This window comes from Rhinatrema bivittatum, chromosome 3 (genome assembly GCF_901001135.1).
Source record: "Rhinatrema bivittatum chromosome 3, aRhiBiv1.1, whole genome shotgun sequence".
In the NCBI taxonomy this organism is placed as follows: Eukaryota; Metazoa; Chordata; class Amphibia; order Gymnophiona; family Rhinatrematidae; genus Rhinatrema; species Rhinatrema bivittatum.
In genome coordinates this window covers 172,809,830-172,833,479 of record NC_042617.1, presented here as the reverse complement: position 1 = coordinate 172,833,479, position 23,650 = coordinate 172,809,830, and the positions used below count along the sequence as shown (strand labels likewise).

Below are 23,650 nucleotides of genomic sequence, written 5' to 3'. Positions count from 1 at the left end.
GACTTTGTTAAGCTGGTTCTTCCCATCCTAGTGATGGTCTGGCTAAGGATTTGTCTAGAAGTACGCCTGACCTTGGAACTCTCTTGACTGGTTCCTCTGTAGGAAATGGCAGCTCAGAAGGCCCCATCCAGTACCTTCTGGTTTGGCCTGGATCCTTCTGCCTTTTCTTGGGTAGAGTTTTTTCAAGGATTGCAATCCTTTCTTCAGGTGGAGTCCTCAGCTACAACCAATCCTGTCAGGTCGGATCCCCAGCCAGTGACCCTCCCTCTCCAGTCCTATGTTTAAGCGCCAAAGCATGCTTCGGTTAACTGCGGGTAATCAGGACAGGAACCCATATAGCCTGATGATGAGGCAGATCCTTACTCCCTGGAAGATGGGGAGATTCCTCTGGGACTGGGACCATATCAGACCATGTTATGGTTCTTTCATAGAACATAAGAAAATGCCATACTGGGTCAGACCAAGGGTCCATCAAGCCCAGCATCCTGTTTCCAACATGGCCAATCCAGGCCATAAGAACCTGGCAAGTACCCAAAAACTAAGTCTATTCCATGTAACCATTGCTAATGGCAGTGGCTATTCTCTAAGGGTAGATTTTCAGACGAGCGCGAACAGCCTACTTTGTTTGCGCTCCAGGCGCAAACAAAAGTACGCTGGATTTAGTAGATACGCGCGTAGTCCGCGTATCGGCTAAAATCCTGGATCGGCGCGCGCAAGGCTATCGATTTCGTATAGCCTGCACGCGCCGACCGCGCAGCCTACCCCCGTTCCCTCCTAGGCCGCTCCGAAATCGGAGCGGCCTAGAAGGGAACTTTCCTTGCCCTCCCCTCATCACTTCCCCTCCTTCCCCTACCTAACCCACCGCCCCGGCCCTGTCTAAACCCCCCTCCTACCTTTGTCGGAGATTTACGCCTCCCTCCGGGAGGCGTAAATCCCCGCACGCGAGCGGGACTCCGCGCCCGGGCCGCAACCTGGGGCGGGTACGGAGGGCGCGGCCACGCCCCCGGACCGCCCGGGCTGTAGCCACGCCCCCGTACCCGCCCCCAAACGCTGCCGACACGCCCCCGCAACGCCGCGCGCTGGCCCCCGCCCCCCGACACGCCTCCCGACACGCCCACTCCGAAAACCCCGGGACTACGCGTCCCGGGTTCTGCGCGCGCCGGTGAGCCTATGTAAAATAGGCTCACCGGCGAGCAGGGCTCTGAAAATCCGCCCCTAAGTGAACTTAATAGCAGGTAATGGACTTCTCCTCCAAACTTATCCAATCCTTTTTAAAACACAGCTATACTAACTGCACGAACCACATTCTCTGGCAACAAATTCCAGAGTTTAATTGTGCGTTGAGTAAAAAGAACTTTCTCCGATTAGTTTTAAATGTGCCCCATGCTAACTTCATGGAGTGCCCCCTAGTCTTTCTACTATCCGAAAGAGTAATAACCGATTCACATCTACCCGTTCTAGACCACTCATGATTTTAACACCTCTATCATATCCCCCCTCAGTTGTCTCTTCTCCAAGCTGAAAAGTCCTAACCTCTTTAGTCTTTCCCTCATAGGGGAGTTGTTCCATTCCCCTTATCATTTTGGTAGCCCTTCTCTGTACCTTCTCCATCGCAATTATATCTTTTTTGAGATGCGGCGACCAGAATTGTACACAGTATTCAAGGTGCGGTCTCACCATGGAGCGATACGAGGCATTATGACATTTTCCGTTTTATTCATCATTCCTTTTCTAATAATTCCCAACATTCTGTTTGCTTTTTTGACTGCCGCAGCACACTGAACCGACGATTTCAATGTGTTATCCACTATGACACCTAGATCTCTTTCTTGGGTTGTAGCACCTAATATGGAACCCAACATCGTGTAATTATAGCATGGGTTATTTTTCCCTATATGCATCACCTTGCACTTATCCACATTAAATTTCATCTGCCATTTGGATGCCCAATTTTCCAGTCTCACAAGGTCTTCCTGCAATTTATCACAATCTGCTTGTGATTTAACTACTCTGAACAATTTTGTGTCATCTGCAAATTTGATTATCTCACTCGTCGTATTTCTTTCCAGATCATTTATAAATATTGATTAACAGGGTCCCAATACAGATCCCTGAGGCACTCCACTGTCCACTCCCTTCCACTGAGAAAATTGCCCATTTAATCCTACTCTCTGTTTCCTGTCTTTTAGCCAGTTTGCAATCCACGAAAGGACAATCGCCACCTATCCCATGACTTTTTACTTTTCCTAGAAGCCTCTCATGAGGAACTTTGTCAAATGCCTTCTGAAAATCCAAGTATACTATATCTACCGGTTCACCTTTATCCACATGTTTATTAACTCCTTCAAAAAAGTGAAGCAGATTTGTGAGGCAAGACTTGCCCTGGGTAAAGCCATGCTGACTTTGTTCCATTAAACCATGTCTTTCTATATGTTCTGTGATTTTGATGTTTAGAACCCTTTCCACTATTTTTCCTGGCACTGAAGTCAGGCTAACCGGTCTGTAGTTTCCCGGATCGCCCCTGGAGCCCTTTTTAAATATTGGGGTTACATTTGCTATCCTCCAGTCTTCAGGTACAATGGATGATTTTAATGATAAGTTACAAATTTTTTCTAATAGGTCTGAAATTTCAATTTTTAGTTCCTTCAGAACTCTGGGGTGTATACCATCCAGTCCAGGTGATTTACTACTCTTCAGTTTGTCAATCAGGCCTACCACATCTTCTAGGTTCACCGTGATTTGATTCAGTCCATCTGAATCATTACCCATGAAAACCTTCTCCATTACAGGAGATGAACTGCTGGCCCTGATTTCCCAGACCTTGAAGATGCTGGGAGTACCTGGGGCAGATTCCATGTCTGAACCAAGGAAGAATCCCATTTTGGTTTCTTTGCGTAAAGCCTCTTGTTTTTTTCACTGTTATGGAAGCCATTCAAGAATTGATTGATCTTGAATGGGACGCTCTGGAGGCAAATTTCAAAGCGGGTTGGACATTGGAAGGCTTGTACCCCCTGGATCCAGCGGTGAAAGAGCGTTTGTATTTTCCAAAATTGGATACACTGTTCTGTGCCGTCTCTAAGCAGACGACTATTCCTGTGGAGGGAGGAGCGACTTTGAAGGATGTGCATGATAAGAAAATTGAGGCCATTCTCAAACAAGCATTTGAAGCAATGGCAATGACATTGCAGATAGCTTCCTGTTGTGCCTTGGTGGCTCACTCTTGTCTGCTTCTCTCTCAGGAGGTTGATGATTCTGGGGTGAACTCCAGAGCAGTTATGGGATCCGCCACCGATTTTTAGCAAATGTGGGCTGCAATTTGGTCTGTACCTTGGCTAGGGGAGTGGCTTTGGTAATAGCGGCTAGACATCAATTTTGGCTGTGTAATTAATTGGCCAACGTGACCTCCAAAGCTAATCTTACAAAGTTGTCCTTTAAAGGTTCCCTCTTGTTTGGGAGCAAGTTGGAGAAACTGGCCAGTAAATGGAAGAGTCCCTGGTTCCTCAGTTGCCAGAGGATAAGAAGCAGTTACAGTGCCCCTTTGGTATGAGGGGTCGTCTTAGGAGTTCCAAGCGGTTTCATCCCTACAGAGGGTTGACCTTTCAGAGGACTCAGCCTTTCGGCGGGTCTCAGACTTTTCATCCCAGACAACACAAGAGAGGCGCAGGCTTGGGTGGCGGATCCTCCTGAGCCTTGTCAAACCACCCCCGGAGACAAGAGATGAGAGGATGTCTCTCTCTATTTTATCAGAGGTGGGTCGAAATCACATCGGATCAATGTGTCCTGGAGGTGATACGAGAAGGATATGCGATGGAATTTCACAGTGGTCCTCAGGATGTGTTCATAGTGTCTCCTTGCCACTCCCCACAGAAGAAGCAGGCAATGGAATCTACCCTGTCAAGGCTTCTCAGTTTGAGGGCTGTAGTTCCAGTGCCTACGTCTTAGGAAATTATGGGGTGATATTGCATTTATTTTGTTGAGCCCAAGATGGAGGGCTCCTTTCATCCCATCTTGGATCTCAAAGGAGTCAACCATCATTTGCAGATGACTCATTTTTGCATGGAAACCATGTGTTCGATGATAATGTCAGTACAATCAGGGGAATATCTGTCCTCTCTGGATCTGTCCGAGGCCTATCTCCATATTCCCATTCGGTTGGAGCACCAACATTTTCTGTGTTTCACTATCCTGGGGTGCCATTTTCGGTTTTGGGCGATGTCTTTTGGTTTAGCCACCGCTCCCAGAACCTTTTTCCAAGGTTATGGTGGTGGTGGTGGCAGCAGAGTTGAGAGAAGATGGGATCCTAGTATTTGGACGACTGGCTGATTCTGGAAGAGAGCTGCCTGGTGACCTGCAAGGTGACCTCCTTGTTGCAAGAGTTTGGTTTGGTAGTGAATCTAGCCAAGAGCAGTCTTCAGCCTTCTCAGTCAATGGAGTACCTGAGTGTTTGGTTCGACATGAGGCAGGGCAAATGTTTCCTGTCAAAAGCTTGGATTCAGAAGTTGATGTTGCAGGTGCGTCTTTTGATGAACATTTACGCCCGACAGTGTGGTCCTCTCTTCAGGTACTTGGTTTGATGGCAGCAACCCTGGAAGTGGTGCTGTGGGCAAGAGCACATATGCATCCTCTTCAGTGCTCCCTGCTGACTCGTTGTAACCCACAGTCGCAGGACTATTCAGTTCAGCTCCACTTGCCAATGGAAATCTGCTTTCACCTACAGTGGTGATAGCAGGAGGTTCATCTGAGAAAAAGAGTTTCCCTGACGTCGCCGGATTGGTTGTTACTCATGACAGATGCGAGTCTCCAGGGTTGGAGAGTTCACTGTCAGGATGACCCAGCATGGCAATTTCTTATGTTCTAAGGGCGCTGGAACATAGAAGAATCTCTCTGGAGCATCAGTTGCCTGGAAGCCAGGACAGTCTGGTTGGCGTGCTTGCAATTCAGTGACAGGCTGCAGGGTCAAGCGCACCAAATAATGTCGGACAAATCAACAATAGTAGCTTACAGAAATAAGCAGGGAGGAACCAAGAGCTAGCAAGTGTCGCTGGAAATAGACCAACTTATGGAATGAGTGGATGGTGATCTCAGTCTCTTACATTGCAAGAAAAGACAACGTAAGAGCAGACTTTCTCAACCGGGAGAGTCTGGACTCGAGAGAATGGGTGTTGTCGGATGAGGCATTTCAACTGATAGTGGATCACTTGGGCCTTCCATTTCTAGACCTGTTGGCAACTTCTTGCAATGCAAAGGTTTCTTGCTTCTTCAGTCACAGGAGAGATTCGAAGTCCTTAGTTATCAAAGCTCTCGTTCAATCCTGGCTGGAAGACAAGCTGCTGTGTGTCTTTTCCCTGTGGCTTCCGTTGGGCAGAATAATTTATGGGATTGAGGGCCACAGGGGGATGGTGCTTCTGTGACACCGGATTGGCCGAGAAGACCATGGTATACAGATCTGCGAAGACTTGTAGTAGACATTCCACTTCGTCTTCTGCCGCACAAGAATCTGTTGCAGTAGGGGGCCTATCTTTCATGAAGATCCGACTCGATTTTGTCTTACAGTATGGCCCTTGAAAGGGCTCGCTTGTTGAAGTGTGATTATTTTTCTGCACCTTGCTACATGCTCAGAAGTTTTCCACTTCCTTAACCTATGTGCGGGTTTGGCAAATGTTTGAGGTTTGTTGTGAGGATAGAGATGTTCTCCTCATTCAGTGAAGATCCCGCTCATTTTGGAATTTTTTCCGAATGGATTAAATAAGGGTTGGCTCTTAATTCCTTGAAGGTACAGGCTGCGGCTCATGCCTGATTCACAGGCCAGGTCAATGGTGAATCTTTATTGTTTCATCCTGATATGGCTTGTTTCTTGAAGGGAGTGAATCATCTTTGTCCTCCCTTGCGGTGATCAGTTCCCTTGTGGAGTCTTAACCTGGTGTTGGATATCTTGGCGGGTCCTATGTTTTGACCGTTGCATAGCTTTTCCTTGCTGCTATTGACCTTGAAAACAATGTTTCTGATGGCAATATGTTCTGCATGCCGAATTTCCGAGCTACAGGCCTTGTCTTGCTGGGAGCTGTTTCTTTGGGTGACTCCAGGAGCAACGCAGCTGAATACTGTTTCCTGTTTCTTGCCTAAAGTGGTCTCAGATTTTCACTTGAATCAGTCCATTTCCTTGCCGTCATTGGATAAGGGAAAAGATGCAGAAGAGTATCGCCTGTTGTGTCCTTTGGATGTCAAGAGACATGTCATGTGGTATCTGGAAGTTTCTAAATCTTTCCGAAAGATGGATCGCCTGTTTGTCCATCATGGTGGAAGGAAGCAGGGCGAACCAGCATTGTGAGCTAAAATAGCTCGCTGGATTAAGAAGGTAGTCATGGCCGCATATGTGGAGACTGAAAAGCTATTGTCTACTCAGGTTTAGGGCTCATTCCACTAGGGCTCAGGCAATGTAATGGGTGGAGGTAGATTTTTGTCTCCCGTCGACATTTACCAAGCTGTGACGTGGTCCTCCTTACACACTTTTTCAGGTATTATCATCTGGATGTGCAGGCCCCTGAGGATGCAGCCTTTGCATGTGCAGTGTTGACTGGACCGCAGGCAGCCTCCCACCCTAGTCGGGAATAGCTTGGGTACATCCATCTGTCTAAACACTAGGAAAAGAGAAATTACTACTTACCTGATAATTTCATTTTCCTTAGTGTAGGCAGATGGACTCAGCTTCCTGCCCTTGGCTGCCACATGGTTGGTTTAATGGTCCTTCTGTGGGGCTATGTGTTCCAGGGGTTTACTGACAAGTGTTCATCCAGTCCCTAGATTGGGGTACATACACTCATTAAAAGAGTTCAGTGTTTCCTGTTGGTTGAGTACAGTAGTGGTTGACTATTTTTAATCAAGTTTTTTGGTAGTCTGTTCACAGTTGCTTTTGAAGAGAATACTGGCAGGCTGCATCTGCTGGCAGAGGTGCATAACTCATTGGTCCTGAGTCCATCTGTCCACAGTAAGGACAACAAAATTATCAGGTAAGTAGTAATTTCTTCTTGCAGCATCCTCTTAGTGAATGGCAGGATTTGAAAATCCCTGCTGACTGACTACCTCTGAGATATCCATCTAAGTGGTTAGCTAGATAAAACTTAGCCAGATAACTCAGAGGTGTTCCAGGAGGCCTTTTGGGTGGAGCTAGGTTAGATGAATAAATTAGCTGGCTAACTTCAATATTCAGAGTTAGCCAGCTAACTTATCCGGCTAACTCTGGTCGTACTGGAGAGCAGTCCTATCGTTAGCTGGATAAAGTTATCCAAGTCGGATATTGAAGTTAGCTAGCTAATTTATTCGGCCTAACATCCAAACTTAGCCAGACAAATGGCCCTCTTTGTGTCTATGTGGGGAAAAAAGCCTATTAAACAAGGTCCTTAGAACTTACAATAAACCTACATAAATTCCAGATGAGACCTGTGTGTACAATTCTGGTCGCCGCATCTCAAAAAAGATATAGTTGCGACGGAGAAGGTACAGAGAAGGGCAACCAAAATGATAAAGGGGATGGAACAGCTCCCCTATGAGGAAAGGCTGAAGAGGTTAGGGCTGTTCAGCTTGGAGAAGAGACAGCTGAGGGGGGATATGATAGAGGTCTTTAAGATCATGAGAGGTCTTGAACAAGTAAATGTGAATCGGTTATTTACACTTTCAAATAATAGAAGGACTAGGGGGCATTCCATGACGTTAGCAAGTAGCACATTTAAGACTAATCGGAGAAAATTCTTTTTCACTCAACGCACAGTTAAGCTCTGGAATTTGTTGTCAGTGGATGTGGTTAGTGCAGTTAGTGTAACTGGGTTCAAAAAAGGTTTGGATAAGTTCTTGGAGGAGAAGTCCATTAACGGCTATTAATCAAGTTTAGTTAGGGAATAGCCACTGCTATTAATTGCATTAGTAGCATGGGATCTTCTTAGTGTTTGGGTAATTGCCAGGTTCTTGTGGCCTGGTTTGGCCTCTGTTGGAAACAGAATGCTGGGCTTGATGGACCCTTGGTCTGACCCAGCATGGCAATTTCTTATGTTCTTATGGTCATGTCATATTATTGCATTTACAGAGTTGCTTGAGCCACCTTCTCAAAGAAATAGTGTGACATTTTAATTTATGGAAAAAGCTGATTGATTGACAGTTTTTTGTTTCCTTATTATTAAGTCTGGCAGTTTCCTCAAGCTCAATTGGAACCAGTCTTGGTTTGGCCTCAGTGCCATGAGCCTTTATTCGTAATTAGCTGTGAATTCTCTCCCTACCCCTCTGTTTTTATATCCTTTATACATTTTAAATTTTTCTCGTTCATGGTCTTGTTACCTTTACTCAAAGTCTTATTTGTTTCGTGTGTGTCTTGTCTATCTATTTTGACTAGATTGTAAACTCCAAGGAGTAGGGAGTGTCTTTTGTGTGTTTGTACATTTGGTGTGTGCTGTACAAATCATCATCATAATAATCATTTACTTGTCTTAGCCCAGCCATTGAAACAATACTCATTGGCCCAGTACTAGGACTAGTTTGGTGGGCAGACAACAAGCCCTAAATGACATGATCATGCTAACTACAGGGGCAATGGCAGAAGCAGCAGCAGAGAAATTCAGTGCAGGGCCTGTGAGCCTGTGTGCGCTCAGAGGCCATCCCCTTACTTGAGGATGATACCTTGTGGTTGAAACTAAGGGTGCATGCATACCACAGTCTGGAGAAAATCAATGACTGGATCCTGGCTGAGGACCATTACTATAACAGCTGAGCTAGAAAAAGTTATAAAAAGTGGGAAACTACCTTGGGTAGTTGGGATTGAAGGATTATGGTGCCATTGCTCATTAGAAGCTGGCTCTGATTGATCTGAAAGTCCAAAGAAGCAGAAAAAAAATGCTATGCCAAAAATACAATTTATTTATTCATTCAGCTTGATATACTGCCTAACATAGAGAGGATAACTTTAAAACATACACGCGTGCACCATATACACACAGTTATATGAACAGGCGCGCACATGCATTTTATATTGTGCATGCAAATGCGTGCACACTATATAATGTACATATAAATCTACCCAAGGAGCATTTTTGCGTATCTAAAAGATATGCAGCATGTATTTTCAACATAGCAGGATATGTTTTGATTTATATGGCTAAGTGCCTGTAACACGCCTATGCCTTCCCAGTTACTCAATCATACTATGGACTGCTTCTCTAACCAAATTATGGTCTATATACCATTGAATATGGTAAATAGTTTCTCAGTTACTCAGTTTATCTTGTTAATGTAAGTTACTGTACACTTTGTTCCTGTTCTATGTAAGGGCATTCCCAACTAGTTATAAGTTACATGTGAACCGATACGATGTGCAAACGGCTGTCGGTATATAAAATTCTCTAAATAAATAAATAAATAAATAAATAAAAACAGAAAAGTCTCAAAAAAATGCTACTTTTCCAGATAAGTAAAAGAGCTGGTTAAGTAAAAGAAAAGTGCTACTTAGCCAGATAACTACCACAACCAGATAACTAGCATTTGAAGACTTACCAGGCTATTTTTTAATCTGGCTAAGTAGCACTTTTAAGACTTATCCGGATAAATGGCACACTTATCTGCTTAGTGCGTATTTGTGCTCCTAATTTTAATCATTTACATAAGAAAATTTAACTTGCATGTTTTCCTTAGCCCTTGGTTTTTATGCATGGAAATCATCACATTTTATAATATGCACATGGGAAGGAAATGATCATTTTTATCAATTAGTTCACCAGCTTGTCTCTCTAGTTCATCAAGACCTGCCTGGTTCTTCACCCTGAACTCCATTTACCCCACCCCTCACCCAGTTTGTATTTGACTATAAAGAATTTTATTCTGACTTGCACCAGAGAATTAGCAGGTGTAAACCTGTGCAGGCAACAGCCATACGCATGTCGCTTTTGCAGTTTATGAAATAGCACCTTACACATGTAAATGTTGGCCCCACCCTGGAACGCCCCTGACCTGCCCCTAGCCTGCCCCTTTTTTATATGAGCAATTTTATTCGCACATCGTTACTTGCACGTGTGTTTGAGATTTACAATATTACCCTTGCGAGATTACGTGCTATTTGCACGTGCCTCTGCTCATTGTTACGCACGCGACTCTTTTTAAAAATTCACCTTTAAATCGCAAAACTGGTTTACAATAAAAATCAAGTTATGAAATTAGCTAACTTTTGTGTTTGGGAACGTTTTCTTTTTCTTCACAGACGAGATTTATTTCATTTTAATTGTGGAGAAAGGTGTGGAAAGAGCTGGGCAAAGAAACACTGCTGCAGAATCCAATCTGAAGAGTTGTGTTAGGAAACCTTTGGCAGTCAATCACATTACAGGAATTCATCCTGCAATTTTATAGTTTACAATAAAATAAAAATAGTATGCCGGGTGCATATGTTATTATGTTGCTAATTCTTGTTATTTGAATCTGGGGTGTGGACCATAACTCACTACTGTTGCAGCTCAGTGTCATAAAGCTGTTACTGATTAATAGGGAAGCTCCATGAGAAGATAAATCCTATATAGCTTGCACATACAAGAGTTTAGTTATAGCACTGATATAATCACACTTGTTTAAAAATGACTTTTCCTATTCTCTGCCTATGGAAAAATAGTTCTTGACTATGGCCTTGAGTATATTATAATTTATTCACCCTAGTATTTGAAATTAGAGGTGGAAGAGGGACTGAAAGTTTGGGAGAAATATGCCTAAAGCCAAATGGGGAACGGATTGTTCCCTGTGCTATATGGGAAGATTCCTCCAGGACAGTCAGGAACAGCTGTGCCAAAGAGCTTTACTGATTTGACCACTGTAATTGAAAGGTTGCCACCACTGGAGAAGGTAGATGCTTTAATGGTGTGTACATTGCATTGTACCCCTTCTCCCTGAGAAGACATAATACATGTATTCATTATATATGATCTAGTGTTTTGCTTTATTATTGTAACTTACAAAGCTGATATGTTATGTATGAGAACTAGATAAATAATCACTAATTTTTCTGTTATCAGATTACTAGTAAAATTATTACTACAAAATTATAACAAGTCTTCTTGTCTAATTGGGAAAAAGAGAGACTTGTATAGAGACGGAAGGAAGCACTGCCCTGAAAGGTTTAGCCAAAAAATGGTAGCCTTCTGAAAATAACGCTAGTAAAAGAGGGAACTGAGAACGTCTATATCCAATTAATAAACAGAAGTTCAGGGCAAATGGTAAACATTGCTTATGTAGCTAGATGAACGTACCTTTTGGCAGATGATAATTAGAATCAGGCTTTTTTTTTTAAAGAGGGCACTCTACTGTTGTTGAGTGCATCCATTATTTTTTGTGAAAATTGCAGCGCACTGAGGTCTGAAAATCCTCATTCTGGAAAATAACAGACTTTGTAATGTCTCTGGTCGCTCCGCTGCTGCTCACACAAAATGGATGCACCCAGCAGCAGCAGCAGCAGCAGCAGCGTGCTCTCTTCAAGATAAGCTAGCTCACAATATGTTGTAGTCCGAACCTTAGCATTCAGCTGGCATTTCCTATTAGAAGAATCCTAGGAGCAAGCCAGTTGAGCTATCTCCATCTATGTGATCATTGCCTCTGCATGATATTTCCTTGCATTACTAAGCTAAGTCTTTTGTGAAGACATTTGATTTATGAGATTTGACTTTTCTTTAATCACCAGCTCAGATGAGAAGGCAATACAATTCATTCACCTTGAGCAATTATATCATGAACAATTACTGGCAAACCTTTCTGCTATTCAGGAGAAGTGGGGTAAGTGCACTTGCTACTCATGAGGAAAGCTATCAGAAGGATTACCGCTCAGATTACATGTTCTGTCTCTGAATAAGATTTAAAAAAAGTCATTCAAGACCTTGTACACAAACAGTGTATTTTTGTCAGACAGCCTTTCAAATATTTAGAGGGGGTGTACTTTTGTAAATGCCTGCATAGATTCAAAGGACTTTACACCAGTTTTCAAAGGGAACATATGCACATCCTTTTCCTTTGAAACTTATCCCAGGAAGACTAATCGCACACACTTATACCTGCTCAGTTATGTGGATATTTTTTTTTCAAGGAAAAATACTTGCATACTTTTGAAACTGCAAAAAGGATGCACATAAGTGTAATTAATCTCTCTCCAACCTTGCCCCTGGCAACGCCTGTTCTCATTTCACACGCATATTTGTACCCAGATGTAGGGCACACATTTATCTTAAAGCCCATTTCTGCCAATAAAGCTCTGTTTTATCCAAGAAAATGGCTTTGAAAATTGCTCTCTTAGGGGGTCATTTATCAAAGTGCTATATGGTGTTTTCGCATGCAAAAATGACTTTAACATGTGCAAAAGCACCATAACACATGATGCGATGCAAATAACAAAGAGGGGAGAATTTGTGGGCTCACAGTTTTGCAAATTCCTATCGCACAGCCTTACGCAAATGAAAAAGGTGTAGTTAATTAAAATTTGCGTTAAAGCTGTGCGATAGGGCTTTGCAAAACTGTGAGCCCAGCCCACTTGGCCAAAAATCCCGCCCCAATATCCACCCCTTTTTCTTATTTGTATCACACCATGCGTTATGGTGCTTTTGCATGCGTTAATGGCGTTTTTTGCATGCAAAAACGCCATTATAGCACTTTGATAAATGACCCCCTTAATTAGAGACAGTTTCATATTGGTGTAAAAAGAAACCATTTAAATGCTTTGCTCTTATTCCTTTTTGCAAATTGCTCTTTGTGGTTTTTCATTTGGTAAATACAGCATAACAGTTATTCTGTGGACGAAATAAAAACAATAATTTTATAGCTTAATGATGACATGAAAATTGGCTACAACTTGCTTCAGAGTTAAAGAGCAGATCAAATACTAATTGTCATGAAATTGCTTATTTAGGAATGAATCCTTAATGGAGTTTCACGTATAAAAATAGCATATATGTAAGTAGCATGCACATGAGTATATTCTGTTTTGCAGACGTCAAGGGTACAGGCATAATTTCATTTTCGTGCTTACTGGATTTAAAATAGGTGCTCAATGGGGCATTCTGGAGCAGGGCTCCGAAGTGCATGCAGTAGATGCTATATGTATACATTACCAAATTTGTACATTTTTACACCTGCTAATTAACTGGTGGAAGTTAATATATAAGCAGGGGTAAAACTGTTTTCTGCAGTTTTTGGGGTGAGCAATCTGTCTGGGTGTACTGGTGGGGATTCAGGGGCAGATGCTAGAGGGTCTAGGTCAACTGAAGAAGGACTGGGTGAATTGATGCAAATATCGACAGACTGGTGATTCCAAGTAAGTGCGCAAGTATTTTCAAAACTGTACATGCACGTACTTTATATTTTTATTATGCGCACATGTTATATTATTTTTGCACCTAACTGTATACATGCATATGTTTATAAAATAGGTAGAGAAAGTAAGCACTTTCATTGCATTACAAATATTTGCATATTTGGAAACATGCACGTGCATTTTTAGAGCAAAACTGCGTGGTATTTTCTAAACTGTGCAGATCCTGCCACTCAGTTGATATAATACTAGCATTGATCTGTGTGTAAATGCCGTAGCATGGTCAGGTTTAAAAGTTGGGCTCCCTGGGAACAAATGTCAAACTGTGCGTGAGTACTTTTACTTGCAGGTTTTGCACCAGTTTTCAATGAGAAAGTATGCACAAATACTGTTAGTCTGAAACTTGCTCATGAACGCTTACCACCTCCTTTCAGTGCCGGATTTAAGATTAGGATACCCAAAGGCAAAGGACTGGGGACTGGGAGAGGGAAAAGGGGAGTGGTTTGCTCCCAGAAATCAGAGAGCAGCATGGGGAGGCCTTAGTAGTGGGTGGCTTCATAACTTGGCGCCCTAGGCATGTGCCTGTGTTGTCTATGCCTAAATCCGGCCTTAACTCCTTTTTGTCTTGGTGCTTTTGTCATGGAAATATACATGGATAGTTGAAAATGCAATCTGCATGCAATATTTTCCTCCCCTAACTACACTTGCCCTCTGGGAATGCCACCTCAATCAATGCTAAAAGTACACATGTATTGAGGGAGGTCGGTTTTCAAGCAGACAATTTACGTGCATAAATGGCTTTGAAAACTGGGCACCAAAGACTGGATAAACTGTGTATGCAGAGAGGTGGAGTCTGTGAGCCACACTTTAAATTCCTGTCCCAGCCTTGCACGTCATAGAAGGACTGAAGTACTCCTCTTAGCCGGCCCATATGTCATCATCAGGATCTCATCAAACCTCAGCATGATGCTGTTCTTGCCATAGCCTTACAATAAAAAAAATTAGCCATCCTTTAAAACTAATATGGATTTTGTTTATGATTAGTGTCATACCACAATATGTGCAAGCTCTAAGGACATTTTAGGGCTGAATTTTCAAAGCTTATTTGAGTACATAAAACCAGGTTTTCTGTGCATAAATTACTCCACTAAAATACACCGGGGCTTAGTCTGCGTAAAAGTGTGCATACACTGCTTCTGTGCTTACTTTTCACAAACTGTAGAGAGAGGAGGGGCCTGAAGAGTTGGGGCAGAATTAGGATTCATGCACATACATTTTTATTTTAAAAAGTATATGCATGTATTCCTTCACGCAAGTTTCCCCATCTGAAGAGCAAGTGACGTAATGGAAGTACATACTCTGCCAGTTACCCAAGCATTTTCAGAGCAAACTTACGTATATAAGTTTGCTTTGAAAATGCTTGGTAAAGTTATGCACGCAGACTTTACCATTATGTGGGCTGCTTGAAAATTGCTCTCCATTAGGGCAGTTTTCAAAAGCCATTGATGAGGTGAAAGACCTTTTTGACATTTGCCCGATCTTGCCCGCATTGAGCGGTGGTGTGCAGTTTTTCATTTTACAAATTACACACGTTGCCTTGAAGAGAGAAAAATATCTTCGGGGAAAAGCAGACGCCAGTGTCTGTGGGTTACCTTTTCCTTGGGCAGTTTGCAAGGAACTGGTGCAAAGGCCGTGGTTTCAAGTATCCGCAGACTTTGTAGGTATCCTGAGCAGTTGTTAAAATTCTCCCCTTAGTCAGCCCTGCCTAGTTTGGCTAAAGTATTGTTTCTGGTTGAATTTAGAGACCAAATGGAAAACTGTGATGCCCGACAAGACGCCATCTCCCAGACCTTCAGATAAAGGACTGAATAATGAAGAGCTTGAGAGGCTTCAGCACATATGTACATCACATCAAGAGTGAGTATAGATATTTACACAATGCTGACTGGTTGGAGTGGAGATAAAATAGCCTAGTTCCCATTGAGCTGGACACCCAGAGGAGTAGGAGGAGACTGCTGGGTTAAAAATAAAACAGAATTAGCTTCTCCAATGATCAGAGCCTTGCCATGAGCCATAGAAATTCTTGTTTCTCCTTCCATCAAATAGTTTTGCACTCCCAATATATTTAAAAAAAACAAAACCCCAAACTTCAGTTCTTTTAAAATATAGTGTTCTTGCTTACCTGTAATGGGTGTTCTCTGATGAAGCGTGGTGCAAACAAGCCACAAATAGTGGCTTGTTACAGTGGTCTGACTCTGCCGGAATGAAGGCTCTTTGCAAAGTGTTTTAGGAAAGCGTTCTAGCAGAAGTTTCCCATGTGCTGCCAGATCCACAGTTGCTCAGTGTTTGCTTGTTCTGTTGGAAGAGGAGGATGTATGCCAGACTGCATCTACAGCAGGATTTTGCCTCATGCCTTTTTCTTGTCTTAAGCTTGCATTTTCTAACAAACGTACTGATACAGTAAAAACACGGGAGAGCAGGCGAATGCCCGTTCTCCTGTGCGCGCGATATAGTATCTTAATTTATTTAAATTAGGCCCGGCGGTAAAAAAGAGGCGCTAGGGACACTAGTGCGTCCCTAGTGCCTTTTTGACGGAAGCGGCGGCTGTCATACCCTAGAGGAAAGGAGTTGTAAAGGTTGGCGGTGAGCTCTTGGTGCTGTGCATAGTTGACACAGCCTCATAAGAGAACCTAAGAGGCCTATGCCAGCAGCTGACAAACCACCCTGTAGCGGGGGCAGACTGGAGCTTCACCTATACCAGCTGCCTCCCCTGTAGGTTGAGGCCTTGGCTACTGGCAGCTGGCGGATCCCTAAGGCAGAGACGAGCAAGAGACCAATAGCACATCAGGGTCAGGACAGGCAGAGGACAGACAGAGTCGGAGATATACCAAAGTTGGAACAGGCTGTAAACAGAGATGGTCATGTCCAGGCAGCAGGTCAAGTCCAGGTGGCAGGCAAAACATGATCAGGTCCAGGCATAACATAAGAACATAAGACTTGCCATAGTGGGTCAGGCCAAAGGTCCATCAACCCTAGTATCCTGTTTCCAATAGTGGCCAATGCAGGTCACAAGAACCTGGTAGATAGATTCCAAGCTGCTTATCCCAAGAATATGCTGTGGATTTCTGCAACTCTACCTTAATAATGGTTAATGGACGTTTCCCCTCCAGGAAACTTGTCCAAACCTTTTTAAATGCAGCTACACTACTAGCTTTCACCACATCCTCTGGCAACAAATTCCAGAATTGAATTATGTGTTGAGTAAAAAATATTTTCTCTTCTTTTAAAATGTATTACGTAGTAACTTCATTGTGTGTCCCCAGGTCTTTGTACTTTTTGAAAGAGTAAACAACTGAATTAACGTTAACTCATTACCATCCACTCAGAAGATCAAGATCCAGAAAGTCAAGCCAAGAAGGACAAAGACACACTGAAGATACTGGATGGGATGAGATGAGTAAGACAAAGCTGGACAAGGTGGGCTGGATGAAGGAAGCAGAAGATGAGAAGAGTAAAACAAGGCAAGGCTGGACAAGGCAAGCTGAAGATGTAGAAATCCGAGAACACTCGCAACACGCGCTGCAAAGTAGGAGACCCATTGCAGAGGCGAAGAATTACTGCGGGGCTTTGGCTTAAATAGTCCAAGAAGCTGATGTTACCTGGAGTAACATCAGCTTCTTGGACATATTATGTGTGCACCTATCGCAAGGCTGGATCGCGACAGCATGGCAGCATGCCAGCGGTGTTCCTGCCATGCTGATGCTGCTGCGCTGTGTTGGGGCCAACAGAAGAGACAATGCAGTGTGGGAGGCTGACTCCGGTGGCTTCCAGCCATGCTGAGACTGACTGGTAACAGGGGTACGTGCCGTGATTTGCAGGGCCTACCCACAGGCTGCAAATCTTAATAGTATCCCACCTCCAAAGCCCTCCCTCCCCAGTCTTCTGAGCTTGGGCTTTCTGGGAAATCTTCTGTGAATTTCTGATACAGTTGGGGGGTTTGTATGTTGAAGGCCGGCTCCCATGAGTTTTCCTTGGGTCCATAGTTCTTCCAAGAAATAAGGTATTGTAATTGGTTCTCGACCCTTTGTTGCGACCGTCATTGCCCGACGTCTCCCACCCCCGCCCACCTTACCCTCTGTGGCGACTCCCTCTTTGCTTGTTGATGTTTGGCTGCCGCGGCATCATCTTTCCGCCCTCCTCCGGCGTCCCCGGACCGGCAAGACCGCTGCACTCTGCCATGTTTCCCAGAAGCCTAAGGGCGCGTGCGCGGCGCAGCCCCAACTCAAGTACCAGCAGTGGCGCAAACCTCAGGGGCGTCCCCCTAAGATGACGTCAAAGTCTCTGAATTTGCTAAACTAATCGCATTAGCATGGAAAGTTTCTTACGCTCCTAGCTACTCTGCCTCCTCGGACTTACCAGGGATAGCCGCTTCTCGGGGGCCTCATTTCTCTTTTGCCTTTCAGGTCGCAGTCTGGAACCGGTACTCGCCTCCTCGAGGGCCACGTTCTCAGACCTGCTTCTGAATACCACTTCTGCCAGGAAGTCATCGCTTGTCTACAACACCAGTGAGTTACCATCCTTCTCTCAGAGCTTTCCCTGGAACCAGGTACTCGCTCCTCGAGGACCTAATCCATTCCAGCTCCTGGGCTGCTTCAAGAGACTATTGTGTGAGTGTTACCATCAAGGTTCTATTCCTGAACTCTGCATACCCTGCCTACTCACTATACTCAGTTTTCTCTACAGCTCTGCCATCCTGGGATCGCTGTTCCAGTATCTGAGGGACTACAGCCCAGCCAGGTACTTCCAGCTCGCTCTGCCACCTCTGGTGGTTCAATATACTGTTTAATAAAAAAACTAGTGTGTGTCTGTCTCCAAACTCTGAGCCTGACCAGTGGTCCCTCTCGGGATCTTCTCCCGGGGGCGTGGTCATCTGCCACCGGCCCAAGGATCCACCCACAACTATCCCGAACAATAACACCCTTCAAGAGTCTAGAATTTCTTATACTTTGAAACTGGGTATCCTCTTTAGTGGCCACTTTGGTGGTCTGGAGGGGGGAGATCTGCCCAACCAGGAGAGAATCGCTGGTTTTAATAGAGAGAGTGGAATACATCTTGAACCCTCAAGGATGATGGCAATCTAAGTTTGAAGGCCACAGGATCCAATTGTCTTCCAACAGGAAAGGGGCCCACGAAACATGGGACGAACTTCATGGAGGGCATCTTAAGTCTTAGGTTTCTAATGTCCAAGTGATGTCAGGATGACCAGACAGATGGGAGTTATGATCTCATTGAAGAACTTTCTTTCTGTCATAGGCATTGGGGGTACCACAGTCAACCCAGGCAGAACTGTGAATGTGGCTGCAATCATAATTTTGGCTGGATCAATGATATGCTGTGGAGCTTCCAGGGTTTCCTCAGTATCAAAAGAACGTGAGAGATCATTGGCTCAGTGATTCTTCTCTGCGGGCCCGTACCACAACTCAAAGTCAAATCGATTAAAAAAGCAACGACCAGCAGGCTTGCCTGGGATTTAATCTCTGAGCTTTCTGGGTGCTAGCAGGACATGATCTACCCAATACCCTGGAGGGCCTGATCAGCTTGGCTATATGCCTTGACCTCTGTTTCCAGGAGCAAGCCCATGAGAAAGGTAAAACTCGACATCTGATCTGGTTGGCTCCTAGCTTCCAGCATCTCGTAGTTACCAGGTAGATTCCTGAATCCAGTATTCTCCCTGAGAAGGCTATACAAGTAGATCACTTCAAATTGACTCCAGAAGAGAAACAGAGGTGCCGGTGCCTCAACCTATGGCTTACATTGTGCAGCATCGGGGCACTTCGCAAATCATTGCCCAGTTAAGCTGGGAAATTCCAGGACCTAGGTCTGGTGGGAGAGGCCACCCTAGGTCAACCTTGTACCTCTCCACAAATTCTAGTACAAGTATAACTCTCACTTGGGGACACCCATGTTGATACACAAACCTTCCTAGACACCGGCAGTAGAGGTAGCTTCATCCACGAATCATTGATACAATGTGTACTGCCAGCATTCCTGATTCCTGCGTTTCCTGTGCCTTGTCGTCCAGCCTTGTTTTCTTCAGCCATCCTTGGACAGCTTTGTCTTCTCCAGCCTTCCTTGTTCAGCCTTGACCTGCCCGTCTCATCCGATGTTTGCTGCACATCTACATCTCCCTTGCCCTGACTCTCCAGATCTTGACCTCTTCCTTGGATCTGACTTTGATTGCCTGCCGCCTAGACCCTGATCCCTTGCCTGGACCTGACCGCTCTGGTTAGCTACCTGCCCTGACCTCAGCCTGTTCCTGACTTTGTTAGTTTGCTGGCTGCTTTGACCTTGGTGTGCATTGGGACTTTAGTTACCTTCACCACTCTAGGGATCCGCCTGTCCTGCCGGCGTCAGAATCCAAGGCTCAACCTGCGGGGGAGACAGTTGGTAAAGGCAAAGCTCTAGACTGTCCCGCTACAGGGCGTGTTTGCCAGCTGCCAGCATAGGCCTCTTGGGTTCAGCCTTGAGGCTACATTAACTGCACTGTGGCACAAAGGTCTCACACACCCACTTCCCTTCACACTCTTCTGTCTTCTGGAGAGTATATCGGTAGTTCCTTCATGCTATCAGAGAACAACTGCGAAATAGCACTATGTAATTGTGCTTTTAGCCAGGCTTCCTTTTGCAACTGATTTTTAAAGAGAAACTACCTAGTAATAGTGCCTGTTTACTTTTCACCTGCTGTTTTTTGCAGGTGTTTCAGGGAGATAAAATAGCATGTAGATTTTGGAAGTGAAGAAGAATGCTACATTGGTGAAACAAGCCAAATATTAAGAACAAGAATCAATCTTCTTAGACATAATGTAAAACATTACAAAGAAAAACAGAATGACAGCTCAGCAAGTGAATATTTCTCAAAAGAAGACCATTTCCTAAGAACCTAACAATCAAGATGCTTGAAAGGAACTTTAGGAGCATACAAGAATAGAAATTATTTGAAATTGGGATGATCAAACACTTTGAAACAAACACAAACGAACCTAATAATTACATCCATAGAAACATAGAAACGATGGCAGAAGTCCAAACGGCCCATCCAGTCTGTCCAGCAAGCTTTCGCACTTTTTTTTTCTCTCACATACTTATGTTTCTCTTGGCTTTTAGTAACCTTTTTTATTCTATTTCCCTTCCACCCCCGCCATTAATGTAGAGAGCAGTGTTGGAACTGCATCTAAGTGAAATAGCTTAATTAGAGGTATTAACAACTGCAATAAGCAAGCTACACCCATGCTTATCTGTTTATCCAGACTATGTAATTCAGTCCTTGTTGATTGTTGCCTGAATATAGATCCACCTTTATTCATTCCCCCCTGCTGTTGAAGCAGAGAGCCATGCTGGCTATGCATTGAAAGTGAAGTATCAGTCTTGCTCCCCTGCCATTATCAAATATATCAAATATAGGCCCTTTCAACCACAAAGATTTATTGTCTTATCCCCTCTGGCATTCTTACCACCAACCCTTTTCTTTATACGACCTAGATGACCCTGTACTATTTAAACCCAGTGTAACTGTGCTGTTTCTTCACTGATCTGATGAAAAGAGGGAGAACTTTTAAATACTTGTCACAGATGTTTTAAGTTAGTCCAATAAAAAGGTATCACCTACAACATGCTTGTTGACCCTGAATGCCATGTATGTAGGGCAAAAGAATTAGCAGGCTTTTAAAAGAATGTTCCTACAAGGCATCTGTTGTGATATGGAATCTTTCAGGGGTAATTTTGTAACATCGCGTGTAAGTTAGCCGGCAAATATACACACAAAGGTGAATTTTAAAAGCTCGATACGCACCAAGATCAGGAGATGCGCCCACCAAATTTTAAAAGCTGCCCATATGCGTGCGGATTTTCTGCTGCACGCACATCTCACTTGATTTCAAAAAGGGGTGTGGCCAAGAGATGTGTGCTCTGGTGTGTACCCAAGTCCACTGCTGCGTAACTTTACTTCTGCTATGGAGGAGGTGTAAACTGTAAAAAAAAAAAAGAAAAAAGAAATTAGCTATTTCTTTCAGCTTTAAAGAGTCTGAGGTAATTGGAGGAGTACAGGCTATCAAATCAGGGGAGTTTGTAGGACCTAGCTGTTAACTGGGCAAACTGGTGCATGAACTGGTGAAACTGGCAACAGCATGGACGCACGCCCGTTATAAAATACCCTGACTTTCGTGATAGAATTGGGATTTGTGCACCTTAAAATTGGGCGCACACAATGGCCAGGCTATTTTATGACTTGCTCACAAGTTATAAAATGGCCGTGTATCTGGGCTCACACTGACGCACATCCACCAAAGTGCACCCAAGCACCGGTTTGAAAGTTACGGTCATAAGTTACACCAGTTTGCAAAGCAGACTTATAGGCATAAATTTGCTTTGAAAGTGTTCCCAGCACAACACCACGCACACCATTACACCTGCCTATTTGGTGTGTCTAGTTTTACCAACAGAATTTATGCACTCACTTTTAAAATAAAATTTTAAAAAATCTTGTGCATAAGCCCCAGCCCTACCCAGATTCCACCCTGTATGCACGACATTTTACACCTATATTGGCCATGCAGTTTTCCAAAGGGCCATTTCTGTGGGTAAAGCACCACTTTACCCTTTAAATGCTCTTGGCAGGATTATGTTCTTGGTTTTCTTCACTACAGTGCAACTGGCTGATGGACACCTGATTTTTAACCTACAGAAAAGTATTATTCTCCTGAAATACAAAGTTATTTGAGTCTTGTAAAGGGGAGGCCATTGTACAATTGGGAATAAGAAATTGACTTTTGAGAATGTTTATAGAGAAGGACTTGGTGCTATTAAGTCAGCAGTTCTTTTATGATTTTATGATTGTAGTTTTATTAGCTAATCTACTGCTATGCATAAAATTTAGTTTGCTTTTTATACTGTCTAAATTACTGTCAATGTGCCATTAAAGCTAATTGTATTTTCTCATTGTGATGACAGTCTAAGCTACAGCTTCACCTCAAATGTTAATTTCTACTAAACATTCCTTTCTATTCCTAGGTCCCATCTGCTGGAAATAATGTGTTAAAGCTCATGGAGCGTTGTTTGCTTATTTTGGTGTTTTTTTTTTATTTTATTTACTTTTTATGATATATATTTAAAAACTGCCCCTGGCAAGCTTCACTTTTGAAAATGCATTTTCTAAGTTTGAATGTCTAATTTGAATAGGGAAGAAATAGAGCAAAAATGAGAATAAATGGGGAAAATTATAAGGGGTCAGTATTCCAGTCCATTGTTGAGACTTTTCATATTTCATAGCAAATCATCATCTAATTAAATGAAAGCTTGACAGCTGATAAAATCATGAATATTAGTTTCTTGCTAAACAGAGTAGGCGAAGCAGGTGACGCTGAATATTTTGAAGGTAATTTTCAAAGCAGCGTTCCACCTGTAGAAATGGCTTTTCACAGCCTTGCCCGCCCAATGGGTGGCTAAACAAAGAAGTCGATTTTGAAAGCGATGCACGTACAGAATTGCCCTAAGGTATACAAAACCTAATAAATAAATAAATATATGTGCACATGTGGGCCGTGCGTGAGTGGTGCAGATTTTAAAAGCCGCGATTTGTGCGTGTATATGGATCGGTGCGAGCAAAAAGTAAAAGGTGTGGAAAAGGGACGGGGGGAGGCCTGGGCATTCAGAGTGGGCCCAACAGTTAAGCCCGTAACTCTGTGTTTTAAAACCAGAGGCTGTAGCGCACGGCTGCTTGTTAGCACATAACTTTACTGCAGATCTCGAGTTTTAGGGCTTACAGTTAGGGGTCCTGGTCAACTGGGGGCAATGCAAGATGAAGAATCAAAAGGGTCTGGATGACCTTTAGATTGACTGGGCAAACTGGTAGACTAATTAGAAAGACTGGGAATGTCCTTGCATGTTTTAAAATTAGCCCAATAGTGTGTATGTTACTGTGCACATTCGCATTTACCCACAGGGAGCAGAGATGTTCCTGGGCTGGGATTGGGGAAAGCTTTGCATTTATGCACATACTTTTACAATTTTCAAAAGTGTGAATGATACATTTTCACCCAAAAAAAACTGTCTGCACAAAATAGCAAGTGAAATTGGGTGCTGGTAGTTTTGGAGGGATCATTTTCAAAGGGAAAATCCACATATACAGGGTAATTTTCAAAAGGATTTAACGCATATAAGTAGCATATATCATAGAAAGTTTCCAAAGCTAACTTGCACGCGTAAAGTTCATTTACACACATAGGGCCAGATTTTATAATCTACACATGGGCATAGATTTGTGCGTGCAACCCGGCGTAGCCT

At 43.6% G+C, this 23,650-nt stretch overlaps 1 protein-coding gene across 1 annotated transcript in view; it reads left to right on the top strand.

The window, feature by feature from the left end:
- The window catches only part of CNST (consortin, connexin sorting protein), a gene marked incomplete in the record, with an annotated part of 278,963 nt that overhangs the window by 132,892 nt on the left and 122,421 nt on the right, over window positions 1-23,650 (top strand). The window contains 2 exon segments of the mRNA XM_029593949.1: window positions 11,701-11,787; window positions 15,115-15,229. Of these exon segments, the coding sequence (XP_029449809.1) occupies window positions 11,701-11,787; window positions 15,115-15,229 (202 nt within the window).